The following is a 12681-nucleotide window of genomic DNA, read 5'->3' as shown; positions in this document are numbered from 1 at the left end:
CCCCACCGCAACCATCACGCAAATTTCGAACCTGCATTATAGAATCCCCATTTCTAGTGTTCAGCTCCTTTGCCAAAACTTTTGCCCCCAGTTAATATTTGCCCCCCCCAAATTTTCCACGGAGAGTCTTTTAATTATATTTCAAAATTCAAATCCACTTGCTTTTATGGCTTTAACGGCATTTAAAGTTATAAATATCCCCGCTAGCTGGGGAAGTTACACCATTGATATTAACTGTGCTAAAAATGTATGTTTTTTACGTTTCTATATCAGAAAAACTATAAACACTATAAAATAAATAATTCCTTTATCATAGATACACTTTGTAAAGAGTTTAAGCTGCCAAGCCCTTCAAGATATCTTATGTGAAATAAAAATAAGAGGAAATAAAATCAATGCTAAAACAATTGGAAAGTATTACATTTTTTATTTAGATTTTTATTTTCTAGACAATTGTTGAATACATTTTAACTGTTTTGGTGTTTTTTTTTCGTTGTTGACACCCCGGGTTTCTTGTGTTTACTGTAGTGGAAATTTCCATCAGAAACCCATGATGCAGTTCTTAAAATTTTACATTTTAACCTGGAATTGTTTTCTAAACCTTTAACATCTTAGGTGAAAATAGGTCTATATTTTCTTTTGTCAACTTTGATAAGTTATAAATCAAGCAATTATATTAAATGTTTTCAAATTAAATTTGTATTTGCTTTAACTTTTAATTCACTTTTTTTGCATGCAAAACAAAAATGTTTTTCCCAAAATAAATGAAACATATTAACAAAAAAGATAAAAAATGTGGGCCGTTTAAAATATATAAAAAGTACCCAATACTGAAGAACAAAATTGGCAAAATAATGAAAACTTTAGTTTCTTTTTGTTATATTCTTCAGGAGTTTGTTCACACAACCGTATAACATATAACTCCTAATTTTACATTTTAATAATTTTTTATAAATAATACTTACATAACTGCAGTGTGAAAATGTGAACAAAAATAGTGTTAGTGATAGCTCTCCCTCTCTCTCTCTCCCTCCCTCCCTCTCTCTTTCTCTCCCTCCCTCTCTCTTTCTCTCTCTCTCTCTCTCCCTCGCGCTCTCTCTCCCTCGCGCTCTCTCTCCCTCGCGCTCTCTCTCCCTCGCGCTCTCTCTCCCTCGCGCTCTCTCTCCCTCGCGCTCTCTCTCCCTCGCGCTCTCTTTCCCTCGTGCTCTCTTTCCCTCTCCTTCTCTCTCTCTCTGTAATGATACATTATCTGCAGCAAATAATTCTACATTTATTTGTGATGATGTCAAGGTGACAATGACAGCAACCCCTGGGCACCTGCCTGTTGTGTAACTGAAAAAAATGACTCAGCTGTCAATGGCTAATGAGCAAAAATAACTGACCAAATCCTCGATACCCATCCGAAAGATGAGTAGCTACAGAGAGGAACGTAAAGTACTCTTCCCTCTATTTTATGTTATGATTCTTTGTTTTGGGGTTACAGAGACATTTTATTAGAAAAGGAAAAGGGTTTTTTTTGGTTTTAAAATAGGAATTATCTAGCGCATGCTTAAATTGGATAAAAGCTTATTTTGGTCACTATATTTACTGCTGGTGTAACATTATTAATGTTCAATTTACCTGTCCTTTGGAATAAAATAAAAGGGCAATGATTTGTTTTAACCTTAACAAACACCTGGTAACAGTTGTGCTGAGCTCTGTTTCAAAGTCAAAGTATGGTTTATAAACTACATATAACGTAAGACAATAAAACAAACTATATTTACAGAGTATCTAAAGGGCCGGTAATATTTTGATTTAAGTTAGGAATGAAAAATCATATTTAGAGTATGTTTAAGTATGTAGTTACATATTATTATACTTGGTTGCTTTTAGTTTTATTTGTTTATTTTGTGGCCGATATGGTTCATATGTATGCGGCCGATCCCAGTTTAAAAATATACCTATCCTCTGAAATCACAAAAGATGCAGCTTTAAGCCTTGTAATTTTTTATTTATGTTTTCATAAGCTTTTCCCAATTGTGTATTTTCTTTCTATTTATATTAAGGAATTATTAACTCCTTTAATCAAAACAAGCAAATTTTTGCTAGTACTCCCACTTTTATATATTATCCTATATATTTAGTATATTCAATTATCATTCAAATGCAAATACACTTTTTACGAAAATGTATAGTCAACTCCATAGGGTAATAATTCATTCTGTAATTACAGGCTTTTTCTTCCTAGAGAGTTTTGATCTTATTATTTATTTTAAATTGAGCTATTCAGTTCCCTAATTTGAAAGAACAGGGTAGTCCCGGTCACCATAGACTTACTCAGGCATCAGGTTACAGTATGGGCTATGCCGGGTAGACTCGAAATAACCTCCCACTGTCAGGCCAGTAGACCCTGGAACCGCCGGAGGTTAATTTTATATCAAGGATTCCATTGCAACGTTCCTGCTGCCAACACACACACCCACCTTCAGGTCACTCTTCCCACTTGTGCTGATTGTACTGGAAAAACTGGTACAGGTTGGGCATGGAGGACCAGTACTGGTGGTGGTCAAAGTTAAGTATACTGTACGTTTTATAGTATAATCCACTTTAAAATATAAAAAAGCTGTACGTTTTATAGTATAATCCACTTTAAAATATAAAAAAGCACTTGATAACCCTGTCTTTTGCCCATAAACTGTACTAACAAACTTACAAATACATAGACGTCTTTTTATCATCACCTGAGTGAGGAGTACAAATAGAAACATAGAATTTATTGGAAGATTACATCTGGTCTGGTAGTTTTTTTTCCTGATGTAAAGACTCAGACCTCAAGCTGAGGTTTTAGTCTTTATATCTCCTTTACTGTATTAGCATCTACCGTATCTGCTACCAGGAGGATGTGCTTTGCAGAATAAATATGTATTTTTCTTTTCTAAATGAAAGTATTCAATTGTTAAAAGCTGCATTACTCATTGGAACATACTATCTCTTTATAGTATTATGAAGAAACGATCATTGAAGATGGTGGAACTGAGGTGGAGGAGGTAAGACATCGCCAGAAAGCCATCCATAGCCAGCATTCATCGCCCCTCATTTAACGCTCAAAATGTTTTCTTTCCGTTATAAACTATCCAGTCTCCCTAACATTAATGGTCCTGATTACACGAGACACATTCAACCATTTCTGGTTATGTAGCTTTCAGCCCTTGTAGACAGGCCTGGACGGACCATCTAGCACACTGGGATAACTCCGTGTGGTCCACTGGCCATCGGCGCCCCATACTCACGTGATCTGCCGCGCCATCATAAAAGTGGAAAGCGTGGCCGAGCATATCCATCTGCACTTATGACATCAGGCCTTAAAGTGATATGGCTGTCTGGTGATTGCCCGTCCTGCCCTGATTGTAGAGATTGTCAGTTTCCATAAATCCCCTATTATAGAAAGAACATATATAACACTGACTAGGAAATGAACTGTTGACAAGGAGCATTATTGACTCAGCTGTGCCTCATACTTTTTGATGGGAGCACATAATGGTCATGCGACACAAAGGCAGCCAAGGATATGCTGTTGGCATAGAAACTGAAAAAATAGCTTCTCAAAAGTTACTGTGTTATTTCTATATGATTAAACTTTCAAAGAAAAAAATAGAATTACAGCTAAGGTTTATTTGCTTAACATACTAAAGAGTTCAATTGTTTTGTCTAATTGGAACAGCACCTTTACGGTTTTAGCCTTTTATCAAAAATTCAGCTTTAGGGTTAGCAAAATGTTTCATATCCGTATCAAGGATATGAAGCTGACAGATGTTTACTACAGACTATAGAATGAGATAAAAGGATGCTGACTTCTGTTCACGTTGTTTAAGAACGATGGGTTGTCCTCAAACCCATTAAAAACAATACATTGTGAGCCTGTACATGTACGGCCTTTGTCACGAAGGGGATAATAATTGTGAGATAATGCTAAGATAACATTTTAATGTTTATTGTGGGAAAAGCAGCTTTCAGTCAAAAAACAGATTATTGCAGAGTATGCGGTGATACATTTTTTATTGGACTAACATAATATTTAAAAGACAAGCTATCGAGAGTTATCCTCTCATCGGGTCCGATGCAATACTGATGATTCTTTGCTGATTCTACAGAGGGGTTGAGCGCTGATTGCTTTTTGCCAAGTTAAGGGATTAAATTAGAAGTCAGTTATCTTAAAACAAGTGAAATAAGATAAAATAGGTGGTATTGAGAAAATAGAGGCAGTGGTAAAAGTGTGTATACAGGAGCTTATTGCTAAAATATACGTACTAATAGCCTCCTAAACTAGCACAGATTGGTAATATGAATGAAAAGGTTACAATGGAAAAACATTAATAACCTGCGGACAAGAGTAGCTATAATGATTAAAAGGCAACAGGTATTGGTGCCCTGCTTAGCGCTGTTGTGCCTTAAATAAGAACAGCTTGACTTGTGAAGTAACAATGTTAAAACATAAAACGAAGAAAAGCACACCTAACATATGTCTGGGTTTTTTTAGCCAAAGGCAGCTGCCCCGAAGGCAGTTGAAGCAGCTGTCACTTCCAGCCAACCTGCCAAGAAGAGAATTAAGAAGAAAGTGGACACCACTAAGTTCATGACGCCATACTTAGCACACAGCAAGAAAATGCAAGACATGTTCAGCCAGGTAATAGGTTATGCATTAGCCCAAATGTACCTGTGAACCCATATCGCCCTCTAGTGGAGACGTGCAATACTTCTACTACCTTCACGGTATTAACTCCAGGGATGGAGATCACATCGGCTGGATATTAGCTGCTAATCCCGTGTCTGTAGAAATTTTAGTTAGTCGTTAAGAGAATGGTCTTTTTTTTGTAGACATGAATGTGTAAAGCCACGATTTTATAGGTGAAATATTAATGTTAGAGATTCACAGTGTTAACTTTTGATGAGCCTACCCTGTCATGACCTGTGGTGCTTATTGACCCTCCTCTGACTATAATTGATTCCAGAATAAGTACAAAGAGCAGTATCAGAAGTTAAAGGGAGAACCCTTTGCCAGCACAACTGATACTCCTGAGCTCCGCAGGATCAAAAAGGTCCAAAACCAGCTGAGCGAGGTATGTGAAGCCGGATCTGTTACAGATCTGTTACAGGGACGAACTTGCCCTGCTTTCAAAGAGTAAAAATACAATGTTTTGCACAACATGAGAGCAGTAGGACGGAACTACTGCTAGGTTATAACTACTTACCACTAAATAAAATGGAACTCTGAGCAAGTGCCTTATAATAAATTTGACCCTTCACAGGTGAAGTATCGTATGGATGGTAACATTGCCAGAACCAACTGCCATGTTGATGAAAAAGCAAGAGACATTGAGCATGCCAAAAAGGTGTCCCAACAAGTGAGCAAGGTAAGTCTCCTTATTACTGTTACTATATGACGATGATGGAAATGTGATCTGTTTTATCCTTAAATTGAAAAACCTCAATACCGGTACCTTTCTTTGTGATAGGTTTTGTACAAACAGAATTGGGAAGATACTAAGGAAAAGTACCTTTTACCCCCTGATGCACCGGAGCTTGTGCAAGCCGTGAAGAACACTTCTATGTTGAGCAAAGTAAGTTAATCTGCCTGATTGTTTACTTATTCTACTATATTGTTAAAGGAGTGATCAGGGTTACTAGTTGTGCAATAAAACACTTTTGAGTTAGCACTGAACTGAAGAATGTTTACGTAGCTAGCAGACATTGCCAGATATTCAGTAATGCTAGCAAGCAGATACTTGGTTTAATTATCATGCAGAAACTGCCAGAACTTTACTTATGCTAGCAAGCAGACATTGCACAGATTGTAAAAAAAAAATAAAAAAATTACATACGTAAGCAAAAAGTGATTGCGAAAAGTTTACTTATGCTAGGAAACAGAAATTGTAAGACATTTACTTATGCTAGCAATGATTTACGCTAGCAAGCAGATAAAATGTTTACCTATGTTAGGAAGCAGAGATTATTAGAAGTTTACTTATGCTGGCACACAAGGATTGCTAGAAGTTTACCTTTGATTGTTTACTTTTGCTAAAAAGCATAAATTCCCAGATGTTTATCATACTAACAAGCAGAGATTAAAAGAAGTTTACTCATGCTTGCAGGTGGGCATTGCGGGAAGTTTGCTTATGCTAGCAAGTAGAGGTTGCAAGAAGTTTACTTAATACTTGCAAGCTGAAATTGCAAGATGTTTTCTTAGGCTGGCAAGCAAAATTTGCAAGGTGTTTTCTTATGCTGGCAAGCAGAAACTGCAAGATGTTTACGTATGCTAGCAAACAGAAATTGCAAGTTTACATTTTCTAGCAAACAGGCTGGAAGAAGTTTACTCTTGCTGGCAAGCAGAGGCTTCCAGAAGGTTATTATGCCAGCAAGATGAGATTAAAAGAAGTTAACTTTTTCTTGCAAGCAGACATTGCAATAATTTTACTTGTGGTAGCAGGTAGAGATATCCAGATGCTTACTTACGCTAGCAAGCAGAGATTTCCTAATGTTTACTCATGCCAGCATGTAGACAATGCAAGAAGTGTATTTATGCTAGCAAGCAAAGTTTTCCAAAATAAATAATATATAAAATCTTTTTTCCTAAAGAAACTGTATACTGCAGATTGGGAAGAGGACAAATCCACGTATTTCCCTTATTCTGACAGTCCGGAGCTAAGAAGAGTTGCACAGGCTCAAAAAGCACTGAGTGATGTGAGTATCATATGGATTTATGTCCATAACATTTCTTTAACCAAATATACCAAGCGTTTTTTTAGAATTATCTTTTTTTCTTTATTATATAATACAAAATAATAAAAAATATTATATAACAAAGCACAAAAAGTGTAAATTTTGGTAATTATGATACAATTCTGTTTTGTTTCCAATATCAGAATGTGTTTAATGAATAGTTTTAATGGATAATTTTATTTTGATTTATTCCTGTCTCACAAAATAATTGAGAATGACAGTAAATGTTCCAGAGAAAATAATATATTCTAAAATTCACTTGGAGTCAGCAGTGACTTAAATGAATAACTTTTTTTTTTTTTTTTAGATAAATTATAAAAAAGGATTTGATGAACAAAAACTTCAGTTCACATCATTGGCTGATCGACCTGATATTGAAATGGCCAAGAAGGTGACACAGCAGCTCAGTGATGTAAGTCTTATCACTTTTTTACTGTTTGAGGATTAGGATAACCCCATCTTTACTTCCCTCCCTATGTGCTGTTATCAGGATCCTTTTTTCCAAACATTTCTAATGGCCAGAGAGAGATACTTTGATTTAGGAAGTGTGGCTGAATTTATAATTACAGTTTGTGTTGCTTCTAGACACAAAATTGTGACTTTTAGGGCTATAGAACACTGTGATACACTCATACCCAGCAAACATTCTTAAAAAAGAGAATCTGGAGCCGAGTATCAGGAACAATTTGGAACAACCAAGTAGCGGCTGCTAGGCTAGGTCATTACTTGAAGTCGCGGAACAGAGGGAAGCCTTAGATCATGAGAAAAATGGAATGCATGATCATCTATTTCAATAACCAGCCTACAAAATTGCAGATTGGAGGAATCCAGAAAAGTCTGTCTCCTTGTTATAGTGGAATAATAAAGGAATAGCTAATGCAATACAGTAATACGGTGCTCAGACCCAACAAGTATTATCTGGCACTTTCCTCTTCTTCCATCCTTCCTCGTTCCCTCCTTTAATCGTCCTTTCCATCTGTGCTCCTTTCCTACATTCCTTCCGCCCTCACTCTTTGTACGGCATATATATTACTCACGGACTCATCTGTTTAATTTATTTAAAAAATCCATGTTGTGATCTTTATTTTACGTATTCTGATACAGGTGAAATATCGCGAAGATTATAAGAAAAAAAAGGGCCATTGGAGCCAAACCCCATGCTATGACATTGCAGTTGCAAAAATGAATGCTGACAATCTGAGCGATGTGAGTATACAATATGACCCATTACATTTTACAGATTGAATAAGCTAAACACTCAGCTAAATGAATTATGAAATCTAAAAAAACAAAAAACATGCGTGTTCCTCCCAACAGCGGAAGTATCATGAAGATTTCGAGAACACTAAAGACCAAATCAACTTCATGCAGACTGATACCCCAGAGTACAAGGCTAATAAGAAGGCAAGGCTGAACGCCAGCTCGGTGAGTGATTTGATGACTTGATGATAGGTGATTGTTGAGTTGTAATATTTGGGACTGGAATCGGTCAACCAACGAGGAGCAATCCCCCTCGAATATCGCAGTAATAAAATGAACTATTGGAATGCATATTGGGTTACAAATCCAGTAAAAAATAATGGAGGGTAGTACCCCAAGTACTCAATTATTAAAGTATAAAACCCCATTTAGTTTTGGCAGTTTTTGCAACACTATGTCGTATTTAAATTACATTGCACTGTAACCTGTTGATGAAGAATTTAACCTTTTGTGCTCCTTTCGATGTTGATTGTAAGAGATAACCAAGATCCTACATCTTAACATTTACATTCACAGATTCAATACAAATCAGATTATGAGAAGTCTAAGGGACCTACAGCTTACCATACTCTTCCCGCCACAGAAAACCCTCTGCTGAAGCAGCTCCGCAAGGCTGGACGGTCTCTCAGTGATGTGAGTTCCACAAGTAGAATGTTGAAAGTAACGGGTAGTGTTCAGCACTACAATTCTAACAACATCCGTAATTTAGATTATGAAAGCATTGGCGCGTACATATTTTTTAAGACTGACGGTCACGCCATGTCATGTTGCCAATAGCAACCCCGCACAAAAAACAGATAATTGACCTTACTATAGCTCATGCAGCAGCTAGGGTGACACTTTATAGAGTGTGGACATCATAGTGTGTGGAAAAGGAAATGTGAGAGTGTGTGTGTTATCACGTGTCCCTCTTTTCTTCCATATTCTTCTTATTATTGTTGACTTTTGGCTTTATTTTGCTGGTATACATTATCCCAGGCAGCTCCTTTGGGTCCTTATGTAGCCTACACATGTCATATAGTGGCAGAAGGTCCCATAGAGGACCGCAGGAATGCTGCTTGTTGAGTTGTTTAGCGGATTAGAGGATATGTAGAAACAGCCCTTCTCATATAATCTTGAGGCAGTTCTCCATTAAAATGCCCTTCATGTAAAGTTCTCGGAGGGGAGATCTGCCTCCAGTCAATGCCGATGACCTATTGATGCTGATTGACTAACATTCTTGCGTTTTATATTTCTGTTCTAGAAACTATACAAGGAAACATATGAAAGAGCTAAAGGAACCAGTATTAATTACTGTGACACACCGAAGTTTCAAATTGATAATGTTCTGAAAAACTTTAGTGACGTAAGTATTCTTTCAATGTTTTCGTTTTTTTTTGGAACACCCGAGAAACATTAATTGGTGAGAATAGTGTTTGTGGAAAATTTCATCTGAAAATATTAAGTTATTTGTGTCCGTGCTTATGCATAACACAGATGGTTATCCCCTACTGACTCCTCAGAATCCGTGGCCGAATATCTTACACTATGGTTCAAAAGTTTGGGGTCAATTAGCTGTTTCCCATTTGAGGCATTGCCCATGCATGGCTTTAGAACTTAGTATATTGAATTCCATGAAGATTGTAGGGTACGTCATGTTTTAGATGTTTGACAATGTCAAGAAATGCCCACAATGAAACATTTTGCCAACACTAGCTAGCACTGCCTAATGAATCTCCTCTTTGTAAATTAATTTTATATAATATTTGTTTGTTTTCAGCTTAAATACAAAGACCATTACCAAAAGAATATACTGGGGCACTATGTTGGCAGCTATGAGGATCCATATATGTTACACTGTAGCAAAGTCTCCAGCATGATGAGTAATGTAAGTGAAAACGTGTTTTGGGTAAATTGCCAAATTAAAAAAATAAAAAAATAAAATAATAATAATATTTAAAAAAAATAATAAAATAAAAATATATATAATCCTAAAAACATTTGTTTCTCTCTTTAGAAAAATTATAAAGCAGACTACGAGGAGGACAAAACAAACTTCTACTTCCCACAAACTTTAACCCAAGAATATGAAGCTGCCAAGAAATTAGATTTGTGCAAAGATGTACGTACACGAGTTGCCTGTTATCCATCTTTTAGAAGAAATAAAACAAAATGCGCATTTTTCTGTTTTGATTCACAATTTGATTCAGTGGTTTATGTAACTGTTAAAGATCTATCAACAAGTAGACATAATGAATTGCTTTATTCATTTATCATTTAATCTGTTCTTGTGGCCAAATAATTGTACAAATAAATTAATATTTTTTTTTAATGATTTTTGGGGCCCGGTTATGTCTTGCAGCTGGTTAACTGCTGTATATTTCAAAAAGTACTTACAAATGAATATTAATTCATTATTAATTAATCAATTATTATTATTATATTAATAATAATAATAATTATTATTAATAATATAAATATTTGCATTTTTTATTTAGTATGTCTACAAAAAACATCCGGACACAATCAAATACACGCAAGTGGCCGATTCTCCTGATATGCTGCAAGCGCAAGTGAACAGCAAGCAGCTCAGTGACGTGAGTCCTTATATAAATATGTGTATGTTTGTGATACAATCATCCTATGCAAAAATGGATAAAAAAAATAAATATTTGTGGTGTTTGGGATTTTAGAACAACAACTGGATCGTCCGGGGAGGAAAGGGCAAAGGATTTTTTTGGTTAAAATATATTCACAATTACTAGCATTTTCAAAACATTGGCTTGTTTTATACTAATTATTTATTTTATATTGATTATATATTTCTAATGATTTATGGATTTTTTGAGGGATGGAAGTTTAATTAAATTTTAATATGGATTTTTAGAGGTAGCATGCATAGCTTTTTTATCACTGTTTGAACTAAATACATATTATTGGGATTATTTTTTTTTATTTTTTTTGTTTGTTGAAGGTTAATAACCAATGATAAGTTATAAACAAGTGAAAAGAAAAACATAAATCCATAATTAATTCATTTTTCTGACTTTTTCTTGTGTCTTTTTAGCTGAATTACAAAGCCAAACACGAAAAAGAGAAATTTAAATGCTCTATCCCAGCAGATTCTCCTTTCATACTCCAGTCCAGAGTGAATGCATACAACTTGAGCGATGTAAGTATTTCACTTCTCTCTATATCATGTGTGGAGTCATCCGGTCAGGGAACAGATTCCTTGGGTTCTATGGAAAACAAGCCAAAAGTGATAACATTCCCATAAAAATAGATAATGATAATGGGAACCCAAGTCAAGTTTAGGTCACTTGAGCAACCCAACAAAAGCCAAACTTGAATGGAACTTGACAATATCCATCTTATGAGGAATTAGGTTAAAGAGCCCTCTTTTGGCTCAAATACAAAACAAATACACAAAAGTTTCAATTTTAGTACCTAGAACTTTAATTAGCTTTAGTATTCTGTTGTTTCATCTTCTTCTCTTACTGGAATCGGCCCAGCGCCTTGGCCACCACACTCACCGAAATGTTTCATTTTACAGAAATGGTACAAGTACGACTGGGATAAAGCGAAAGCAAAAGACTTTGAAATTAAGATCGACGCAATTCCTCTGGTTGCGGCAAAAGCGAACAGAAAGAAAGCCAGCGATGTAAGATTTTAAACCTTAGATGTTCCTATAATGCCGATAACGTGCAAGATTCTATATAACTGAGTTTTGTTTTACTTATAGGTTCAGTACAAGAAAGATTATGAACTCGGTAAAGGAAAGATGATCGGAGCTCTTAGTATTCAGGATGACCCCAAGATGCTGCATTCTGTGAAAGTGGCTCATAATCAAAGTGATGTATGTCTAGCTTTAACGTGCTTTCCACAATTACTAAACCTACGCAGCTTTATTCATATTTACATGTATAGGTTACACTTACGCATGCATAGAGCAACATGATTATAATATGCCTCGTGATCGTTATACATGGGAAATGTTACTAAGTTATAACTTCAGATCTGCTGTGGTTATTTAGATTATTATTATTATTTTTACATCTTCTCTTGTCTTCATTTTAGATTGAATACAAAAAAGACTATGAAATGTCAAAGACCAAGTATACCACACCGCTGGATATGGTTGCCGTCACCAATGCCAAAAAAGCCCAGTCCATTGCTAGCAACATAGATTATAAACATCCTATTCACTCTTATTTCTACCCGCCAGACTCCGTGAGCCTCTCATTAGCAAAGAAAGCATACACTATCCAGAGTGACGTAAGTTCATTTTGCACCCCTTACGTTATATTGTATGGTATATGGAGGTGTTTGTATGGCAGGTATGGGTAATCTCGGACTCTCAAGCTTGATTTCTAGATCATTACTCTTGGTGATATATAAGGAACATACAGTTTATCAAGTTCTGGAGACATTTGGAACTTTATTTCCCAGACTTTGCTGTTCATTACAAAGGGCCACCACCGGTTTGTATGGAGGGTTGGCCCTTCATTTATAATGCGATCTTGAGTTACTCAAATGTTTTTTCAAACCCACCTACAATCTCCCACTTTAGTAAATAAAGCCTAATATAATGTTGTGTTTTTGCAAACATTACATCAGCTAATAATTAATTAGCGTGCCATTATATAAGCATTGTCTGTAAGGTGTTCTAGGATTTCTTATTAA

At 35.7% G+C, this 12681-nt stretch overlaps 1 protein-coding gene across 1 annotated transcript in view; it reads left to right on the top strand.

Moving 5' to 3' along the window:
* The window catches only part of LOC149285194 (nebulin-like), an 85451-nt gene that overhangs the window by 2487 nt on the left and 70283 nt on the right, over nt 1-12681 (top strand). Inside the window, exons 2-19 of the mRNA XM_089495736.1 lie at nt 2982-3029; nt 4520-4666; nt 4992-5099; nt 5289-5393; nt 5496-5600; nt 6616-6720; nt 7067-7171; nt 7864-7965; nt 8077-8184; nt 8536-8652; nt 9263-9364; nt 9779-9886; nt 10016-10120; nt 10497-10595; nt 11066-11170; nt 11552-11659; nt 11741-11854; nt 12076-12273. Of these exons, the coding sequence (XP_089351862.1) occupies nt 2982-3029; nt 4520-4666; nt 4992-5099; nt 5289-5393; nt 5496-5600; nt 6616-6720; nt 7067-7171; nt 7864-7965; nt 8077-8184; nt 8536-8652; nt 9263-9364; nt 9779-9886; nt 10016-10120; nt 10497-10595; nt 11066-11170; nt 11552-11659; nt 11741-11854; nt 12076-12273 (1989 nt within the window). The remainder of the gene's footprint in view (nt 1-2981; nt 3030-4519; nt 4667-4991; nt 5100-5288; nt 5394-5495; nt 5601-6615; nt 6721-7066; nt 7172-7863; nt 7966-8076; nt 8185-8535; nt 8653-9262; nt 9365-9778; nt 9887-10015; nt 10121-10496; nt 10596-11065; nt 11171-11551; nt 11660-11740; nt 11855-12075; nt 12274-12681) is intronic.

Source organism: Sceloporus occidentalis, unplaced genomic scaffold (genome assembly GCF_023333645.1).
Source record: "Sceloporus occidentalis isolate IW3139 unplaced genomic scaffold, rSceOcc1.0.p SCAF_83, whole genome shotgun sequence".
NCBI lineage: Eukaryota > Metazoa > Chordata > Lepidosauria > Squamata > Phrynosomatidae > Sceloporus > Sceloporus occidentalis.
The sequence above is the reverse complement of the archived record's forward strand: the minus strand, read 5'-3'. Positions and strand labels throughout refer to the sequence as shown.